Below are 21,262 nucleotides of genomic sequence, written 5' to 3' on the forward strand. Positions count from 1 at the left end.
GTGACTTGTTTAGTGGCCCTTGAACAGAGCATAAGTATACATGTACTTGTCACGGATCAAGAAATTTGAAGATTTCAGCCAAATTACTTTCATTTTCGTGTTTCGCAATCCATCTTAGTATTGGCGATTCTTAGCAATCCTTGTTTGTTTATTTTTTTGTCTTACTTATTGTCTACTCCGTTGCTTGTCTACGTCTATAAGCTATGATTTTAAAGTTTCCTTTGATAAAAAGGCAATTTTGTATACGTAAACACGGAACGGAAAAAAATAGTGTATCGTGACCTTGACAAAGAAATTATTTTGCCCCTCTGGCAATGTTTGTGGGACGAACGCGTCAAACATAACCAAGCAAAACGCACGATCGTTGTAATGCTAGAAAACCCTAATTTCAACTGGAGTCTTGTATCTCCATCTAGCAATATATCACTTATGAAAGAGCTGAAAGTAGGTCTCTTTCGAACTATTTAAACGGAACAATTTCCTTCGGGAAATTAAACTGGTCAAACGGCATAGTTTCGTTGAGAATTTGAAGTGGAGTCAAAATGTTGGCATCTGGAAGAGTACATCCTGCAAGTTATGAAAAACACGCTCCCACGGCCGAACCGGCTGAAAGAAGAAATGCTTGTGAAGTCGGCGAAGAAAACGATGATGCCGTGTCGACAGATAAGGCAGGAAAAGTTGAAGTCATTGGCAAAAGGCGCGATATTTTGTCCAGAAGTTTCTTGTTGGTTTTTATGACCTTCCTTTGTTTTATGTCACTAACAACATTTGTTTTAACTGCCCTAATGATTTCTGGAATAATTGGGAACAGGTATAACTGTTCAGACGCAGTCGGTGGGAATCAACAGAGACAAGGTAACGTATCAAGTTGCTTGATGGATAACCATTGTTATTGTTTTATTTCGATAGTCTAACAAACATTTACATAGTCTAGTTGATAATCACAGTAAACATGCAGGAATACGCAGCTCCGTACCTTTTCTACCGTTATGTAACGAAAGTTACCTTTCAAAAAATCTAGTCTTTTATTCCAGAAAGGTTTCCAATAAAGCGGGAAACGGTCGGTTTTGAGAGGAACTGTGTAAGTGATTGAAAACGCGATTAATGTAACCCTGCCAAGTGTATTCATAAGCTGAGAAGGCAAATATCTGATATCGATTTATTATAAAAGCCAACAAATGGGAGATCATATTGTGAAAATTGGTGTTGAACTTTTAATTCACTCCCTTTCCATTGATGAGTATAAAGAAGAAATTACGTTAGAAAATATTGAACAAGCAGGAAAAAATTTTGACAGACACTTATCGAACTCAGTCATGCTTCGGCCATGGTACGAAGAACATCATCTTTATCTTCGTTGTCTGTAATCAATTCAGTTCAACTGGTTTGTGAGTAAGATCAGAGGCACAATGCCTTCATGTTACCGGAAGATATGGCAATAAAAACGTGGGATAAAGAGTATAGTTGCAGCTTAGCTAGGGTAAGAGAAGACAAACGTGCAGTTGAAAAAATTATAATTGCATACGCGTCCTTCGCGGCCATTTTTTTCTCACGGTTTTCTTTTGTGTCGCGCACCACAGACGTCTAAGTGAAATAGGGACTAATCATAGTCTGTGTTATTTAGGTAAAAGAAAGCGTCACTTCTTGACAATCATAACATTGGCTCTGCACAGCATGAACTTTCGCTTCGTTTTATCAATGCCCCGTGCGCAAAATTTGTTTTGCGCTTTATTTAAAGGAGCTCGGTCACGGTTTGCGCATATTGAAAAGTTTAGCCTCAATTTTTCAAATTCGTGATTTGTAATCCGTGTCAGTCTTCTCCATCCTTAGCCATCCTTGTTCCTTTATGGTTTATCATTATCTCTTTGGTGTTTTTTATCTTCGTTAAACTGTTATTTTCAGATTTCCTACCATTTAAAGGTAATTTTGTATGTGGCAAAAATAACTCACAATACCGTTACTGAACCCCTTTAAAGTTGGTCCGTCATTCAAACTCTCATTAACAAGCCCTTGCGAGCAGCCGGAGTTACCACGGAGGGTTTAGATGAGTTTACTGTTTACACAATCGAATGTCCAAATGGTTCCGCCTTGGTTTTTCCATGAGCAGTACATAACGATGAACGTTTAAATAGTAAATGGTTTGAACCCAGGAGTTTCAGTAGTTCGTCTTGTGTGATTGTCCGGGTGAGGGTAGTTCTTAAAAGAGCTGTTGTTGTTGAGGGGCATCAACAGCAGTTCTTTTAAGAACTACCCTCACCCGGACGATCACACAAGACGAACTACTAACGGCGTGTAAATTGAAAAAATCTGTGATCTCCGCGTCGTTAGCATTCATCACTACCACTCGCGTACATCTCTTGTCTTGATACTTTGCTGATTTAGCTCATTTGTTATTTTGAATTTGTAGTGTCAGAATCACCAGCTTCTCAAGCACAATCTTCCACCCCTCAAATTAATGGCAATGGTGGGACAATTAATGGGTTACCTCAGGAGAATATGACAAAACTTCAAGAGGCTGTGGTGAGTACAACGAACACTATCAATGAAGCAAGGATTTGGGAGTGTTTGTTTGGGCACAATAGCATGGTTTTCATTCTTCCAATAAATTAGCTTAAAGAACTGCGTTGGTTGTCACATTTTTTCATGAATACCAAGTAATTGTGTCAAACTTTTAACTTGGACTAGTTTCCACGACCTGCTTATTAGGTGGATCTTCCTTGTAAAGGATTTCTGAGTCGCCTTTTCAAGTTATAGTGGCAATTTAAGACACTCCAACCATGAACATTTGGCATCTTCTTGTGCATGTTTCTGCCGTCACTAAAAAAACAACTCAAAACAAAACAAGAAAAAAGACAGAATGTCAAGTGTTCATGGTTCGACTCTCCTCCCTGTAAAACTTATTTTGAATTCAATTAATGTTGTCTCTAACTTTGGACTCTTACTATACTACGTAGGAGGTCAAAGCAACTGAACTTGAAAACGTCTGGGAAGCGCTTAGAATCCTTGAGAGTATTTGTCGTAACCTAACGATAAAGGTAAGACTAATCATTTTCTTGGTAAAATAAACTGAGAATAATAATCAGGCTTTCTCAACCTGGAAAAGGACGCAACTGGCAATACGATGACAGTGAGAGCAGAACATCGAGTCCCGACCAAGTGTTAGCCAGGAAATCTAGCTTTGCTTTGCTTTTAGTTGTGCTAATGGGTGAGAGGCTAGAGTACTCTCACAGTGAAAACACCAGAGGGCAAGAGACAACGGGGAAGGCCACGAATATCTTGGAGAAGGTCAGCGGAAAAAGGAACTTAAGTCCATGCACCTGATTCACCTGCCCGGGGGAGGGGGGTATGGATACTCCCAGAAAAGCTGGGTGGGGGTGTGCGGTCCACTTCCCAAAACCGTTACCCTATTTATGACCAAACTCTTCGATTTTTGCTACGCTATTTATCACCTGGCCAAAAATTCGATACCCTATTGATGATCGTTACGTTGCGGCTGGCACAGTTACCCTAAACATAAGTTATGAAGGGCTTTTGTTGACGGTCTTATTTATAATGATGAAAAAGTAGCTTTTACGAAGAAACATACCCAATTCCACACTACAGTGCTATAACCATACCCTATTTAAGACCAAAATGGCCAAAATCGATACCCTATTTAGGACGAAAACGGCTGAAAAACCCTACCCTTTGGGGCCGCACATACCTATATGGCCCATATAAGGGACTACACCCCCCATCACCCGGGCTCACCTGGAATGAAATCTGAAAGGTGCACAAGACTGCTCCGCCGGAGAGAGACTGTGAAGGCCTTTTGCGTCCCATGGCGCGATAAGAACTGACAAGGATGATTCTAGTAATAAATTGGAAAGGGTAGCATAAAGCGAATTATTACATGGCAACAGTTTGCACCCCTAGCGCCTCACAATATACTTTTTCCCCTACTATGATTGAGCCGTGACTTTCTAGGACTAAACGTTACACATTAGAAAGTTGATATTTTGTTCCTGCTCTCTAAATGTGATATTTGGGTCTCTCGTTTTAACATGAACGCTAGTCAGGTTCATGTAAAACAGGCTTATGCTAAATGACTTATAATGCACAAGATAATCTTCAGTCCGGTGGCACAGAAAAACATTTGATACTAACAATAGCCAATCTTTGTTTTTCTTTCAATAACAGGTAAAGAACGTGAGTGAAGTTCAGGAACAAATTGGCAACAATTGTTCTCAAGGATATGTGGAAGAACAAGACCAACCTACATTTAATGGTTCACACAGAGCTACTACTCCTACCGATTCTACTGGCCTACCAGTTGTACCAGGCTACAATGGAACTCAAGGACCTCCAGGTCCAATTGGTCTGTCAGGTGTACCAGGCCATAACGGAACTCAGGGGCCTCCCGGTCCGATTGGCCCGCCGGGTATAGCAGGTTACAATGGAACTCAGGGCCGTCCCGGCTCAATTGGCCCGCCTGGCTTACCAGGCTACAATGGAACCCAGGGGCCTCCCGGTCCCTTTGGCCCGTCTGGTTTACCAGGTTTCAATGGAACTCAGGGTCTTCCCGGTCCAATTGGCCCGCCGGGTATACCTGGCTACAATGGAACTCAGGGCTCTCCCGGCTCAATTGGCCCGCCTGGTTTACCAGGCTATAATGGAACCCAGGGGCCTCCCGGTCCCTTTGGCCCGTCTGGTTTACCAGGTTTCAATGGAACTCAGGGTCCTCCCGGTCCAATTGGCCCTCCGGGTATCCCAGGCTTTAATGGAACTCAAGGACCTCCAGGTGCAAGTGGCTCACCGTGTATACCAGGCAATAATGGAACTCAAGGACCTCCGGGTGCAATTGGCCCGCCGGGTATACCAGGTTACAATGGAACTGAGGGAGCTCCCGGTATAAGTGGCTCCCCAGGTATACCAGGCTATAATGGAACTCAAGGACCTCCCGGTGCAAGTGGTCCGCCAGGTGTACCGGGCTACAATGGAACTAAGGGACCTCCCGGTCCAAGTGGCCCGCCAGGCGTACCGGGCTCCAATGGGACTCAGGGGCCTCCTGGTGTAAGTGGCCCGCCAGGTATACCAGGCTACAATGGAACTCAGGGAGCTCCCGGTCCAATTGGCCCGCCAGGTCCAAGTGGTCAAGGATCAGGAAACTTCAGCCAGTGTACCTACAAGCAAGTAACAACAGTTGCAGCTGTAGCCTCTGGTGGTGCCAGTGTTACCGTGGACGTCGAGGAAGAAAACGTAGGTTAAAATAATTATTGATAATAAAATACTTTTCTTCAGATCGAGAAGAACATCCAGATATACAGAGTAAAATACACTGCTTTAACATTTTAAGCCTGCATTCAATGCAGGCCTAAAATGTTAATGCCGTGCATTTTGAATGCTAAGAAAAAGCCAATCTTTCTAACATTATAAGTCGATTATCACACTCTTTTATTCATCTAAAACTGCTGTCGGATTAATAGAAAGAGCCCTCCCTTCTAGTATTGTAAATAACATTTACTACTTTTGTTCTTATAGGATAAAAGGATTATTGCAGCGACATGCTCAACAGATGATGCTCAACAGTATCTGCTCTCTAGTTTCACTGCTGCCGGAGATGCTCGCGTTTACCGGTGTGAGTGCAGAGGAGCTGTATCAGCTTCAGTTACGTCATTCGCTTGCACAATCCACTACTGGGAGTGTCCACTTGTTACGTGAAATCGAGTGTTACAACTGTAGACTGAATCTCATAATTACAATTAATTTATCAACGACATAACGTGTGTATGGCTGCCCACTTTCTTTTCCCAGACAACTGACATGATGGGTTCTAGTCACAGCTCGCAGGCTGTGTACAAAAATTCAAAGAGAACCCGGTGTGTTTTCTGTTCTGACGTACTATTTCAACTACTTTATCATGTAAAATTAGTGATGCGTGTGTGAGTGTGGTGCCGATAATAGCTCAAGGACGCATGATTTGTGTGCTAAGTGTCTAGGCTAGACATCCTTTAACAAACCAAGTGTACGTGTCGGAGAGGTTCGGTAGAGCGGTTGCGATCCGTAGGTGGGAGCGTCAACCCGTCTACTCTGCTGCTATCTGGATAACTGGCATACCCAACAAGTCAGCGCCCTGTCAGTTGGGATTCTTAACCAGCCATATTTATCTGAAATGGCTCCAGCTTCAATTTTACTGGTTTACTTTGAGTTAAGACAACGACCATTATATTCATGCATTCAAGCTTTTTTGAACGTTTTACATCAATCATTTTCTTTGTTCATCCGCGCTGTAACTCTAGGAAATAGCAAAAATAATGTACCGTGTAAATAAAATAATGTAAATTATAGTTAGATCACAACTCTATTCATGATCAGTAACTGTCAAAAATAATCTTTGTCTTCTAATGGCTATACGTCCAAAGTCGAATTAAGACAAAGCGAGCGAGTGCGCTGCACAGGTATCGCAGAGGTCATGATTTCGAATCCCGTTCAAACCTGAATATGTGATTTCAGGCTGTAATTTTTGCGCATATAAATATATATGATCAGTCTTGTTTAGTTCCAAGCAGTAACTAAACCGTTAATTACCCCCAAAAGATAATCCAAAAGTGCAAATAGCTGTCACCTTTAGGATTCATATAAATTAAAAGCCAATTTATTATTTTCTTTGTTTTCCGTTTTCGTTGAAAAATGTCCTACCGCCTCCACCTTGGTGTCCAGCATCGTAATAAGAACAGACAGGTAGACTGTGACCCTTAGATGGATTTAATCCTTCAAACATAGCCGCCAGTTTGTTTTGGATGGCCGTTCGCAAATACAAACATTTATTTCATGGTGGGAGCAAGTGCTAATCTCAACAGCTTACTCTTGCTGAAGCATTTAAAAGAATTTTGTCTCTATTTGTCCAATCAGAAACACTAAACAGAAATAGCATAATCACGACCAAAATTTAAGTGGCACATCCTATTGTCGCCATTTCTCGGGGACGATTTGCGTCGCTAAGATGACCAATCCCTCTTACTTTTAAGATTATCGGATGCCTCAAGAGCCGTCCTTGTTTGTTTTATATATTTATCTACCCATTAAAGTCGCTGAACACATAACGTTGTTGTTTTAACGGGCAGAAAACTTATTAAAAATGGAAATCACTCCAGCGTGTCGACACGCAAGTTAACCTACCAAATAATACGAAGCTGTTTTGGATTAGGCGTCTGTTACAGAAACGTACTGTAACAAAAAGAAACTAAGCAAGGAATTTCTGAATGGCCTCCGTGAAAGCGCGTAGGGAAGCTGCCGGCCCGATTCTCGTCGTAAACCCTGTCTTTCAAAATTGGTGTCAAGATGACGCCAAAAAGAACCAAAGGGCGCTTGTTGCATCTCGATTTGAAAACTTGGGGGGAATCCGCCATTTGGATTACCGGAGTTTATCTGACGAGCAGCCAAACACAAGCAGTGCGAACAGAAAGCCCGCAGGCATGTTCAGCACAAACCGTGTGGTGGTGTTTTTGTTGATTGTCGTGTGCCTCGTGTCGATATCAGCTCTGGTGTTGACAGTCATGATGCTGTTTGGCAAAATAGGCGATCGATGCGGTTGCTCAAATACACAAGGTATGATACAGTTTTAGAACATTTACAGCTGCATATGTTGTAACCATGTAATTGTTTTTGCATGCATTTTGTTATGAAATCCGTCTCAATATTTTACATGTAATAAAACCATTCTCGTTGTCTTGCTTAAACACCGATTTTTGAAAACTTCGAGCATAAGACAGTATTGATTGACTTTGTTCCTGTGACAACGCAAAGGTGAATATAAATAGGATGTTCTATAAGTTGAAAAAAGCACATTTAACACACAGCAATGACTTGTTTGAGATTTAATGAACAAATGGGGAGCGGGGTGTTGATTTAAAGATTGATGGCACGAACTTAATATTTCTTAAAAGCTGCCTCATTCAATGTGGGGAGTTCAAAACTGGAACGAGCTCAACTATTTAATATGAGGGGTGGCGAATGGTTGTTCAAAAACCATGGGTCTCGCAAAATTTTCGCCGAATTTCACGGTCAATCTCGCAATCTCACGCAATCTCGTTTTTTAGCGGTTATGTGCGTCTCGCAGTCTCGATTTTTTTCAAGGCTAAGAAAGTCGCTAAGTACCGATTTGTTTATTTTTTTTTTTAGTAAAGTTAAATGACATCACAACATCTTAGAACCTAAATGTCTTGAGTTCGCATTCAAAACACTTAAAAGTCTTGGTCTCGCAATCAGAAGAAATCAAAATGTCTCAGGCTTGCAAAGAAAAACGCTAATCTCGTCGTCTCGCAAAGTCTCGCATTTACCATTCGCCACCCCTAATATGGTGACTGCGAGCGATCCAGGTTGAATTCAGCCGTTTTTTTAACTCGTGAATAAGACTGAAAAGACCGTTCTGGAAATAAAATTATTTGCTGTAAGGATTCAAATTAATGAGAATTTGGTTATAAGCGTAATCCTTAAAATAACAAAAATCTTTATTGCCAGTTATGCATTTAGAGGCACGCAATTTAACTCTTTCGGGTAAACAGTGAACACAACGTGATTAGTTATGGGAGTCCCACCATATTTTTGAAGCCTCTTTCATGCTTTCAAACAGTTTATACTACTTAGTTCAGGTCATGGACTATTAACGCAAAATGTTATAAACAGAATCCTAGATTCTATCAAAGACGAATTGCACTGTTAAGTGAAGACTTAGTCTTCCCAATTAACTCCAGTAGAACAAATTGAATCTTTTGAAGTTTTCCGCCCTATTTTTTGACCTTAAAACCCTTATTCTAAATGCTAGTTTGCCCTCGCGTGTTATGCTTGGCGAACAAGGAACAATTAATTATAAGATTCTATTCAGCTGAGATCATGAGATCAAAGCTGACAAAATATTCGCATGAAGGTAAAATTGCTTTTAATTTTGCTTTGCCATTGCGTGTATTGGCCTAACCAATTTGTAAACCTTGAACAATATTCAAGAAGGAACAAAACAAGGACAGTGAATCTGCGCAAAAGAGGCCGGCCGGCGTTCCGGATTAAAAAGTCTGCGATTGTCAATTATCCCGTTTGCGCCCTTGCCGTTAATTTGTCGGTGTCAACTAACATTATTAACTACTTATTAATCGAGAATGAGATCTTTACGAAAACGTTGCAAAAGACATTTGCTTGATAATTGTGTTCGACACCTTTGAAGCACAGGCCACATGGCATGTCGTAATTCCTTTGTTTATGTTTTTGTCTTGTCATATCTTTTATTGTGTTTATAATATTCTACTAGATCTGAGAAAAGGGTTTTTACAAAAGAACTATTTCTGTCCTGGAAGGGAAAACATCTTGTCATGGTTTAGCAGATATTTTGACAGCGATTTGCAACCACTTTGCAAAAGTAATAAGTAATCAACTCTATGTCAATATTCTCCGCGGAATGTTAATTACTTCTCAAGGAGTTACGTATCAAGAAAAGCTGCGAAGTGTTTTCATCACCATTACAAAACCACTGAGTTTCGCGGAAATGTATCGAATTCTTGCGATTAAATACCAGGGGCTACCAAGGTTTCGTCTCATATTTTAAAACCTGCCTGTAGACTGTTGTCGTTTTCGGGAAAGTATATTTATGTCTTCTTCCCTTGTTTCCGAAATTATAACTATGAAGCTGTACCTATGTCAAATTTTCTAGGTCAACAGTCAAGCTTTGTTTGCTAGAGCGCTTAAAGAAATCGAAACCAGACAAGTCGTTGTTGGGATAAATTTTGGCCACGCGGAATGGCCGATTTATTGATTAAAACTAATATGAAATACAATATAGCGAATTATTATTTGTTGAGCTCTTGCAAAGGTGAGGGCACGAGAAAAAAGGAGAAGTGCCTATATAACAAATACGTAATATAAATGAGTTGGAGGAAGGGAGGAGGAGGGTCGACCTCGCTGAGTGCGCCAGGTCTGAAGACAAAGAGGACGAACTCGAGAAACATGCCACGTCTTATTCCGATCGCTGAAAGCGAGGATAAGTTATTTTCCAGTGAAACTCGTGACTATTACCAATGAATTCGCTATTTTCATCGAAGTCATAAGATTGTCTTGTGATGGTCTTGTGATTATTGTTCAATCAAGTTTGTACTTGGTGACCCCGTCCCCATTTAGTTCGACCCTTCAGTACTCCCAGCCTTTCCTCATTATCTTAAACTCCTGGTTGAAAATTAACACTGTGTTTACAGTAACGCCAGGAGCGTGGGTAGAAGCCATAAACGCTTTTATTTGGTGGCAAATAAAATTTATTTATGTCTTCTTCCCTTGTTTCCGAAGTTATAACTATGAAGCTGTACCTATGTCAAATTTTCTAGGTCAACAGTCAAGCTTTGTTTGCTGGAGCGCTTAAAGAAATCGAAACCAGACAAGTCGTTGTTGAGATAAATTTTGGCCACGCAGAATGGCCGATTTATTGATTAGAACTAATATGAAATACAATATAACGAATTATTATTTGTTAAGCTCTTGCAAAGGTGAGGGCTGGAGAAAAAGGCCACAAGCCTCCAGAATGGAGGCCCGCCCCACCCGAAGACTGTTGACCCGAAAAGAGACCGGTGTTAAAGTGTTAAACTTGTGATGATGGCCACAGCACCTGCGTGTGGTCTACAATGAAGAATAGCCTACGTTAGTTGAAAGACTATGTACACGAATACACTTTAAAAACGCATTAGATTTCCATCGGCCCAACTGGCGAATCTGTGAGTCTGAAAAGCCTTTTGCAGCGGCCCAAGTCGCTGCGCCTATCCGCGAACTGTGTGATTTGTACAAAGCAGGATCAAGATTTCAAAATCGGAGCGCTCGATTAAGTTGTTCCACAAAAAAGGATCTAGTAATAGGCGCCCCGTCCGGCCAGCAGAAAAGAGGACCATTGAACGATCCTGGTGTAGAAACGAAATCTAGTATGGCTTGGACCGGACGACAAAAGCCTTCTTTTATATATATAAATCGTTTGATTATTATACAAACAATGTATTTAAATCGGAAATTTATTTAGTTGTTAAAAGAAAGCCGAACTCTAGCCCAAAGATCACTTTCATTGTATTGTACAAGGTTGATGAATAAACAGCAACACAGCCTCTATCCCCCGGAACAGATCCAGACGGCGTTTAATTTTAAGCGCTCCCGTTTTGTTTTCCTGGTTTCGGTTGAAATACGGCTGACAAGTGTAACGTCGCTTTCTAGTGACTTCAGCCATTTTCGGCTGGTCTATCTTACGATGTACAGTTCGCTTCAATTCATTTCTTCTGGTTCCATTAGGACCCGGGTGGGGGAGGGGGGGGGAGAGGGGCGGGTACTCCCAGAAAAATTGGGCGGGGGTGTGCGGCCCGCTTCCCAAAACCCTTACCCTATTTATGACTAAAATCTGCAATATTCCCTACCTAATTTATGACCTGACCAAAAATTCGAAACCTTATTTATGACTTGACCCTTAAATCAAAACCCTGTTTAAGACCCCGTGGGGAGGGGGGGAGGGGGGGAGGGCACTGCCATATTTGGGCTATATAGGTATGTGCCGCTGTGAAGGGTATGGTTTTCAAGCAGTTAACTCTAGGATAGGGTATATAAATCAGAGCGTTCGGGTCTAGAAAAGGGTATCATTTTCCACAAAACTGACAAGTTGGTTGAAGATTTTATTTAGACTAAGGAAACCAGGAATTTCCACTCAAAAATATAAAAAAATCAAATCGGCAAGTTTAAATTTACTCAAATCAGCCTCAGCAGTGTCGATAGATGGGGGGACTTGGGGAGTTCACTCTAGTATAGGGTAGCAAAATTCAGCTGATCTAGCTCTGGTATAGGTTAAGGGTTCCAGAGTCCCAGCGGCACATCCCCACCCAGAAATTCCCAAAGCACCCCCCCGGTTTCAGACCTGCGTTACAATTAGTTCCCTAGTTCAGGCCAATGTTAAATTACCGTAAGCATGATTTGCGAAGGACTTTTGATTATTTCCAATTCAATAATGACGAAAAAGTGGCTTCTTCTTAAAAAGATACCCATATCTAGGCTAGAGTGCAAAAACCATACCCTATTTATGACCAAAATGGCTAAAATGAGCTAAAATCGATGACCTATTTATGACCAAAACGGCTGAAAAACCTACCCTTTGGGGCCGCATATACCCATATAGCCCATTAAGGTAATACAGCCCCGGGCATTAGGGGAACCGTTCCATTTTCGATTCATTTCGTGATTTGCTTGAGTGACTGGCTGTTGAAGAATGGTGTGACAAAACTGTTCTTCTGGAAAACTTCAAACAAATCGGCCGTGTTGGTCACGCAACTTGCCGATAGCAAACAAATTGACCAACTGTCTTTAGAGCGGTAATTTTCCTTAAGTTTGGGCAAGGGGAAGTGGTTCGGGAAGTGCGTGGGTGTGCTTTGCGGTTTGCCGCAATTTCTGTGACCCCCTCTTTCTGAATTTTTTGTAGTCGTCCCTGAACGGTTTTTCTTATGGAAAAGTACTTCCTTTGGGACTAAAAAACGGTGAAAGTTTTGGGTATGATATTTATAACGGTATGGGTGGCAAAAGTTCTTAGAAGGAGCCGTGTAGTTTTCATGTTTTTATTGAAATTCTGGGTCTGCTAAGAAATTACGTACGATTACCGTTACCGATCTTTATATGACAGACCAAAAGGATTTACTGAACAAAAATGAAAATGAAAATCAAAAAGCCTCTGAACATAACTGTACTAACGATGTACTTTCTTAGTGCTTTCTTCCGCTCTGAATGATATGAATGAGCAATGCTGAACTTGGATCCTGCCACAGAAAGTTGTCGTGTATGTATGGATAGATAGATAGATAGATAGATAGATAGATAGATAGATAGATAGATAGATAGATAGATAGATAAAGGTGATCTCGATGAGCTTTTAATTTGAGCCCGCGATATGGTTATGTGATACTGGTCAGCGGATACCTTGTTTTGACAGGTGTGAATTAACCATAACATGGATGTCCAATATCTAAGAAGTACGCGATAAACCAAGGCTGCATGTCTCTATCAACCTATTAGCTGGAGCATGGTAGCCATCTTAGCGACCCCGCCGTCGTCGTCGTCGTGCGTACGCGCCCATGAACAATACCGCTACCCATGACAACCATGAAAAAATCAATTCATGAGTTTCCTTTAGTTTCCTATATAGGTATGGTGCTCCGCTTGGTGGCCTTTCGGGCCGCCAGAGCTCCGCTATAAACAGTGTAAGTCAACAGAGTCCGAATTTGTCTTTGCACAGCGCGAAGCGCCGCCGTTACATGACTGAATCTGACAATGATTAGGGACAAGCGAAAAGATTTCACACTTTGTATTTACGAATTCTCCGGCATTATATTCAGGCTTTAGTAGGCTCTTTGTCCGCCTGTTGCTGGACTGGAAAGGGGGTTTGTTTTTTTGTTTTTTTTTTATTACGCTCGGTCATTTAGATCAGTCTTGAATTTTTTGCTGTTCCGCATGTAAGCTGATGGTATCGGGAAAACTAAAACTGATTTAAAGGATATGTTTAATTCTCGTTATATATACACTAAACAAATTACAGCATAGAAAGTGATTTGCACACATTTTTGTTCACTTGTCACAAAACTTGGGACAACTCGTGAATAAAAATCCGTACGTCCCACTTTCTATGAAGTAATCTTTATGTATTGATTTTCAAAGTGTCTACTGCAGCGCAGACCTCCCGAACAGAAAACAGCGCGATGTTAGCGAGGATAACATCCATGGAAGACAGCGTGAAAAATCTTAAGGAAGAACTGGTAAGAACTTGTCTATCAAATGAAGTCACCAATCAGGCAAGAAAAAGCAACGAAGTAAATCAGTAAGCAAACAGTGAGACGAACCTGAACCAATTAACAACCAACCAACCAACCAAATTAATTAACTTGCGAACCAACAATCCCACCAAACCATCAACAAAGCAAGCAATTACAACAAACAGAGACAGAGAGACGAACAAACAAACGTATAGACAGACCGTAAGACAGACAGGCAGGCCAAAAAAAACAAAACAAAACAAAAAAAACAGCAACACAGAAAGAAAGCCTCCCAATCAATCAAGACCAAGTCGAAAGGATTTCGAGATTGAAATGATTATTGGCTATCAGATCATACATAAACAGTAGCCTTTGGTATTCAGCCGCTTGCAATATTTCCACACTCATGAACATTATGTTGGTCTTGATGAGTAACAGCGGGATTGGTTTCTTTATGTTTCAGAGGGTAAAATCAAGTCAACTTGAAGAGGTTGAAAAGTCCCTTAAAACACTGGAGACAAAAAACGACAATTTGAAGAAAATGGTAAGTGAACTAACCTCTCTCCCTCCCCCGCCCCCCTCCCCCTAAAAAAAAGAAAGAAGAAGAAGACGAAAGTCTAACAACTGTTTTAAGGACCCTAGTCAGCCTCCGCCATTTTCGATGCCATCGAAATTATTGATATTACATGGTGAAGCAAAATCTTATTGTTTTACTGCAAGTTGTGTTCCTTAAAGTATGTTTAATTACATTTAGTTGTCTCACAGTGATTTCCTTCGTTTCGACATGCTTCGAATGAAAAATAAATAGCCAAACTCTCGCATGTAAAAAAAAAAAAAAACAAAGCTGTGGCTGAATAGGGTCCTTCAACCCTCTATGGGTACGTACAGAATATTGCCATCATATATTTAGCCTGGCATTGTATGGCAATACTGTTTTGTTTATCTACGTGCCGTATAATTCAATACAACCCTGTACCTCAAGATGCAAATGGTCTCTGAGCAAAATATTTATTTAGTTAAAAAAATTGACTACGCGAGGCGTGTTCTTTTTTTTTTTTCTGTAAGGCGTTATACATATAACTGCTTAGCTTCTGTTAGTCCAAATGTAGTAAGACGCTTGCACCGTACTTGTGAAAGTGTTTGTTGTTGTTGTTGTTGTTGTTGTTATTGTTTTCAGGTCAGTAACCAAGCCATGGGAGGCGCGGTGGCCTCATAGTTAGTGTGCTCGTCTCCGGATCGAGTTTGTCTGGCGGGGGCATTTGTTGTGTTCTTGGGCAAGACACTTAACTCTCACTTTACCTCTCTCCACCCAGGTGTATAAATGGGTACCTGCGAATTTAATGCTGGGGGTAATCCTGCAATGGACTAGCATCCCATCCAGGGAGCTTCATGCTACAGAAACCGGGATAAGCACCGGTCTGATGGGCTACTTGGCTCGTATGCAGACTTTACCTTTAACCATGCCTGCATATATATTTTCAGTTGAACTGCACAGCAGCTGTGGGGCAGTCTTTTCAACAAGATAACAATCTAACTAATGTGCTGAGAGATATCAACACAACGCTGTCCTTCAAGGTGTGAATAATTTAATTGAGATTACTGTTTGATGGGAAGCGGCGTGGCCGAGTGGTTTAGGGCACTGGATTTGAAATCTGGAGGTCCATGGTTCAAATCCTCCGCCCTACCGCTATCTGGATTTGTTCTCGGTAGCCCCAAGTTCAACTCATCGACCGCGTTGTGTAAACAGCCAACTGGTCAGCCTTCCACCAGTTGGGAATCTTAATAGTTTATGTTATATTTGAAATATTTGTTTATTTATTTACAGTGTCCCCAATTAGCACATTAGTGCTAAATACATCGACACTTAAATAAAGTGATTATTGTTATTATTATTATTATTATTATTATTATTATTTTGATAATAATTAAGTCGATGAACGTAGTCAGTAGAGTGCCGAGAATGAAGTCACTAGTATTAAGTAGTGCACATACGCAAGACTGACAATCTTGAGGAGCGTACGTCCGTGAGTGCACATCGGACACTTACGAAGAGGCCTATAAGTGAAAGTTGTGTCCCAACCAGTGATTATATATTGGCCAAGATTGATTATGAGATCAGCTGGTTTTGACGCCATGTTGGTTTATGGTGCCTGTATTGTCTGCGTGATATTTTTTTTGAAAGAAGGTTCGGTGGCCAAGTTGACGGGTCCGATTCCTTGATCCGGATCGCTATAATGTCTCACCAAGCCTCTTTTCACTCGGCTGTTTAAATTGCTATAATTGTTGAATAAAATGGGATGGGTAATCATAGTGGGATAGACTATACTCCCATTCTAGGTAAAGTAGGGCGGGGGAACAGATATACTCAGGGTCGCGTCGTTGTGAAGAACCAGTTCGAGGGCCACTATAGGCGGGAATGCTGGCTTTTCAAACCAACTTGGTTACTAGTTGTCTTAAAGTCAGTTTATTAAATAATAATTTTTTTTCCTATCTTTTTTTTAGATCAACCAAATTGGTGTATCCATTAGCGCGGTTTATTCGTTGGTTAACAAAACAGAGAAAGACGTAAACACTTATAAGAACCACAGGGAGGACTCTCTGAAATCAGTATGTACTGACGAAATACGTAACTGAAAGTTTTATAGTTACTTAACGCCCATGTTCCATACTGCTCCTTTAAATATTATTCATTAGTTTCTACTGAGAGTTTATAATAATTATGGATTACGCTATTCTTCCTGTGTAGTTAGAAGTTTAAACGTCATATGAGACAGGCTCCAATGCAAGGCAAGATGATGTTCCATATTGCTTCTTTTAACATTGTTCATTTAATTTCTATTTGTAGTTTACAATAAACATGTATTAGGCCATTCTTCCTGTGTAATCATAAGTTTAAACCGCATGTAAGACAGACTAGCGTTTTTAGACTTTTAAGTGCTAGCTTTTTCGAAACCAAACTTTTGACTGTTGGCGTTTGCCGTGATTAGGTCCCCACGCTTTACATCAATCAATGTCTTTCCTCTTTAAGTATTATTTGCTACAAGACATTTAACTTATTTCTCTATAGTACAACGTCTTATTTCTTGGAAAAAACCCCTGCGATTCCAAAGTGTCTCCCATATATCTGTCTCAACAGTTGTTGGTGGTCTGAGGTTGTAAATAGTAATAATTCAGTGGCAAATTAAACTCGATTTTCATAGTAGACGTTTTGGCCTCGGTGCTAAGTTTCGTGGTCTGACTAGTTTAAAGCAAAGTACGAAAGTGACAATAGATGAGCTATCTTTGACCATCTCCAGCACGAAAAAGACACAGTACGCTGTTAGTATCTGAAAAGGAGATACCGTAAAATCCCACGTTAAAGCCCTTTCCGGTTGTAAGTCCCCCGGATATAAGCCCTTCTACTTGCTAACAAAGATATTATCCCTGATATCAGCCCATCTGATGTATAAGTGCGTTCCTTTTGCGTTTCTTTACTAACGTCAAAACTTTCAATCGTAATGGGGTAACAGCTCTAAATGTAATGGTATGTTAGCTTTAATTCGTTTCTCAGATACCTTTTGTTTCATCGTTCCGAAACATTTTTCTTATTCCGCTTTTAAGCCCCCCGGATATAAGCCCCCCCCCTCCCCGTTTATAAGCCCACCCAAAACCCCCTGTGAAGTTATATATTCCCAAGGCTTCAACGTGGGATCTTATGGTAGTTGGAGAGTCGTTAGTTAAAATTAAAAGGGGGGTAAAAGTGAATGTCCGATGGTGTACAGAATGTGATCCTTTCACAGTGGAAGACAAAAAACAAAAAAGGAGAGAGATATTGGAGGAACGCCAAATTGGATCTAACTCGAACCAGTGAGAGTGTAAAGTATTTTCAGTTTTCTATAATTTCTTTCATAAACCAACCCAAAACATTCAATCATACGTCTAACCATATTAACATGTTCCTTTCAACGCGAATGAACAATGAGTCAAAAGGCCTCACGTCCTGAACTTTTTTAGTCTCGGAATTTCATTAGGTTTTTCATAAAATTACCTGGCACCCGGTACTACGCTTTTCTTAAGTTGGTAAGGAGGTTAGGCCCCAAATACACAATATCGATGAAGTTTAATTTATGGATTCCACGACCCCGCGTTTAAGATTACTACAGTTGGTCACCTTTGAGAGAGAGGAAAATGGCCGTTGCAGCGAGGTGGCCGTTAGAGGAGGTTCGACTGTACAGCAATTTTACCAAGTTAGAGGACAGCAAGGGTAGACCTTTCAAACGTAGTTTAGAGAATAACATGTACACTCAAAATATTGTATGAGTTAATTTTCATGCGTAAAGAATATAATACGAGGATATGTTCAAACTCCTGATCCGCCAAACTATTCTAATCACAGTACAACAAGATGCTAACGGATAACTTTGTCGTGTTCGAGTAAACCACGATAGTGCATTTTTAACAGAAACTTTTCTTCGAAAAAAAAGTTAAAGAAAGTTAGTAAGCGGCATAAGGCAATAACAATCCGTTTCGCCCTGTTTTGAGTAGCATTTTGTGCCTCGCTTCAGGTAATTTTTTACCTCACTCAGAACTCAGCCATGACAGTTCGGCGCCAGGTGGTGTTTGGTCAACCAGGTTTTAGCAAGGAAGAGGACTATGATGATTGTAGTGAAGGATGTGGCAAGAAATTATGTAAATGTTTAACCTCGGTAGGATATGAGAAAGGTTTCTGTAAGTTATCGATGACAATTTGAAAATTGCCTTTTGGTCTTTTCTCAAACAGCTTAAAAATGCAACGGACCGACTCGAACAAGAAGACAACGCTCTGAGGGCAGTTTTAGAGGAAATTAACAGGACCCTTTGCATTAAGGTAAAATTAAATTAGAGTAGTATCCTTCATCAAACAGCTGGGCTCAGCAGTTGTTCGAAGAGTGGATAACACTATCCAATAAATGAGTTACTATCGAATGAATAGCGTAGTATTTGTTTATCGACACCTATCCACTGGATAGCAATTTATCCACAGGATAGCGTTATCTACCCTGAAAACAACGGAGCCCTGAGGTATTACTGACTACAGACCCATTACATGTTGTAACCATCTCTCTTGTAGGTAGACAATGTGAGAAAGCTCCAGGGCCCAATCGGACCAATCGGGCTTCCCGGCTTCAACGGCTCTCAGGGACCGATAGGTCCCGCTGGACCTCCAGGATTGAATGGAACACAAGGACCCCAGGGCATCATGGGCCCCCAAGGGTTTAACGGCTCACAGGGCGCTCAAGGTCCAGCTGGTCCACAGGGACCCCAAGGAGCAGGAGACTTTTCTCAGTGTGTACACAAGACAGATTCAAAAACAGGAAGCCAAGACAAAATAACAAGCAACAGTCGTGCAGGCCCAATTCAGGTTATCCTGGAAGAACCAAGCGTAAGTATACTCAATGCCGTCAAATGATGATTCCGGAACGAAACGGGTCACAATTAGGTAAAACACTACCTTATTGTACATGTCAAGCCCCGGCCAAACGATCGCAACATTTCAACGCAACATATCGCAACATTGTTGAGAGCAACGTGTTGCGCCCGTTTGGCTTCCCTGTTGCGACGTGTTGCGACATGTTGGGTGTTGTTGGCTCGAATTTGAAAATGGTCAAATTTTTCATGCAACATTTGTGGATGTTGCATAATGTTGTAGTCGTTTGGCCGGGTCCGTCCAACAATGTTGCGCTCGGGCATGCACACTAGTTCGATTTTCAGTACCCAACATATCGTAACACGTCGCAACAAGGTGGCCAAATGCACGCAACATGTTAGGCCCAACAATGTTTGGATGTGTTGCGTTCAAATGTTGCGATCGTTTGGCCGAGGCTTTCAAATGCTGGGCCAACAATGTTGGGACATGTTGTGTTGAAATGTTGCAATCGTTTGGTCGAGGTTTCAAGATAAAGATCACCTTGTCAACATATTAAAAACAAACGGTACCAATTGGAATAGACCATATTCGTATTCTCGGTATTAGACTGGAACTAGCTCGCAGCTGAGGCCAATGCGGGGAGTGTTTTCAAATGCAAATGGAATCATCCCTTTTCATTGATATTCCTGCGCATGAGCCTCCATTGCAAGCTAGTTCAAGTCATATACGGGAAATACGAATATGGTCTATTCCCGCTAAAATCACTTTCACATGAATTATCAACACTTTAAAGACTTTTATTGACATATCTCGAAAACTCCTTGTCGAGCCGCACAGTAAAAAGTACCACATCAACGTTATTCTCAATAGCTTTTGCTTGAATGGTCACACATAAGAATTTTATGCGGGGAGAAAATTAAAAACCTGCTAATAAATTAAAGCATTCTAAACGTACTGCTCAAAAGCTTTTATTTGATTTGTTATACACTTGATGTTCACACAGGGGTCTAAAAGTGTAATGTCACTTAGTCAGCCATAGCATAATAAACAGTAACAAGTAATCGGAGCTTTCTTTTGAAACGCCTCGTATTGGATAAAGAGATAAGCAATTTTTCGTTTTGGTTAATTGAATTTTATCAGCATGCTTCATCTTAGGTAATGGGTCACTTAATGGCGCGTCTTATGGGTTGAATAGGCCATGTTCGATATATCAATATCCTAACATGGCTCCGAGGCTTTCAGGACAAAATTGCAATTTCTGAAAGTTTCTTTTGTCCCTTTTATAATTCCTTAACGAGACGTGGATACAAAGAAGACACCGCCAACTATAGGAATTTGTCTTGAAAGCCTCGGAGATACGTTAAAATATATTGAAATATCGAAAGTGGCCTATTGCGAACCAGTTCACTCCATAAATTTGAATCGAACCAAGCGTGTGCCTGTTGGCGTATTTGAAGGAAGCAAATAAAGTTAACCCGTGATGTGGTATTTTGTTCATCATTCAGGCAACTCAGTACACGTCTCCTTTCCTTTGAGTTAATGTATGAAACAAAATTGCTCTTTTCTTCGCAGGGTAAAAGAATAGTGGGTGCGACATGCTCAGCGGACAACGCGCAGCAGTATTTGCTTTCAACCGAAATACACCCAGTCAACGGTCATTTATATTACTACTGTGAGTGTTATGGACATTATGGCTCTGGCTCGCAAAGTGTGAAATGCACCATCCATTACTGGGAATGCCCGCTGACAACTTGAAGTCTACTGATGCCTGGTGAACGCAGGGTGTTGAGTCCAAATCCTCCGAAGGAAAAACAAATGGTGACTGTACATTTACCACATTACCATGCGAACCTTACACAATTCATTTGGCTCAAGGAAAGCCAAGTTTTTGCGAATGTTTTCCTTTGCTAAGAAATTGTGTATGTTTGGGTTTGACTAAGATGTTGAAACTTTTCTGTACGATTTTATGGGCGTTGTGAAAGGTTACTGCCTCTAAGAATTATCGGTAGATGTACCCGTAACCACTTATTTCCTACGGAGGATTGGAAGACAGTGTTTATAGTCTTTTGAATCGGTTTAGGTATACCTTATATAAAGA

The 21,262-nt window shown here is 40.9% G+C and overlaps 2 protein-coding genes across 3 annotated transcripts in view; both read left to right on the forward strand.

Annotated features, from left to right (window-relative positions):
- The first annotated feature begins 353 nt into the window (after positions 1 to 353).
- On the forward strand, positions 354 to 6,486 carry LOC145484727 (uncharacterized). The gene is made up of 5 exons (XM_081463358.1): positions 354 to 855; positions 2,408 to 2,520; positions 2,955 to 3,035; positions 4,180 to 5,238; positions 5,521 to 6,486. Exons 1-5 carry the CDS (start codon positions 543 to 545, stop codon positions 5,698 to 5,700), a joined length of 1,746 nt encoding a protein of 581 aa, XP_081319484.1. The 5' UTR covers positions 354 to 542; the 3' UTR covers positions 5,701 to 6,486.
- A 7,116-nt stretch (positions 6,487 to 13,602) lies between these two features.
- LOC145484798 (uncharacterized) overlaps positions 13,603 to 21,262 on the forward strand; it is a 39,312-nt gene continuing 31,652 nt past the window's right edge. The window contains exons 1-7 of one of the 2 annotated variants that reach the window (XM_081463433.1): positions 13,603 to 13,781; positions 14,242 to 14,322; positions 15,261 to 15,353; positions 16,281 to 16,385; positions 18,538 to 18,624; positions 18,868 to 19,179; positions 20,737 to 20,920. In XM_081463433.1, the coding sequence (XP_081319559.1) occupies positions 13,725 to 13,781; positions 14,242 to 14,322; positions 15,261 to 15,353; positions 16,281 to 16,385; positions 18,538 to 18,624; positions 18,868 to 19,179; positions 20,737 to 20,919 (918 nt within the window). In that variant the 5' untranslated portion in view covers positions 13,603 to 13,724 and the 3' untranslated portion in view covers position 20,920. Of the gene's footprint in view, positions 13,782 to 14,241; positions 14,323 to 15,260; positions 15,354 to 16,280; positions 16,386 to 18,537; positions 18,625 to 18,867; positions 19,180 to 20,736; positions 20,921 to 21,262 lie in introns of those variants that run through there. The other variant, XM_081463432.1, reaches the window with a different exon arrangement.

This window comes from Orbicella franksi, chromosome 4 (genome assembly GCF_964199315.1).
Source record: "Orbicella franksi chromosome 4, jaOrbFran1.1, whole genome shotgun sequence".
NCBI classification, from domain to species: domain Eukaryota; kingdom Metazoa; phylum Cnidaria; class Anthozoa; order Scleractinia; family Merulinidae; genus Orbicella; species Orbicella franksi.

Excerpts from the sequence above, each read along its gene's own strand:
- LOC145484727 (XM_081463358.1), top strand. The coding sequence starts at position 543 with ATGTTGGCATCTGGAAGAGTACATCCTGCAAGTTATGAAAAACACGCT. Across the intron at positions 3,036-4,179 it reads GTCGTAACCTAACGATAAAG|GTAAAGAACGTGAGTGAAGT; the intron begins GTAAGACTAATC and ends TTTCAATAACAG. Across the intron at positions 5,239-5,520 it reads TGGACGTCGAGGAAGAAAAC|GATAAAAGGATTATTGCAGC; the intron begins GTAGGTTAAAAT and ends TTGTTCTTATAG.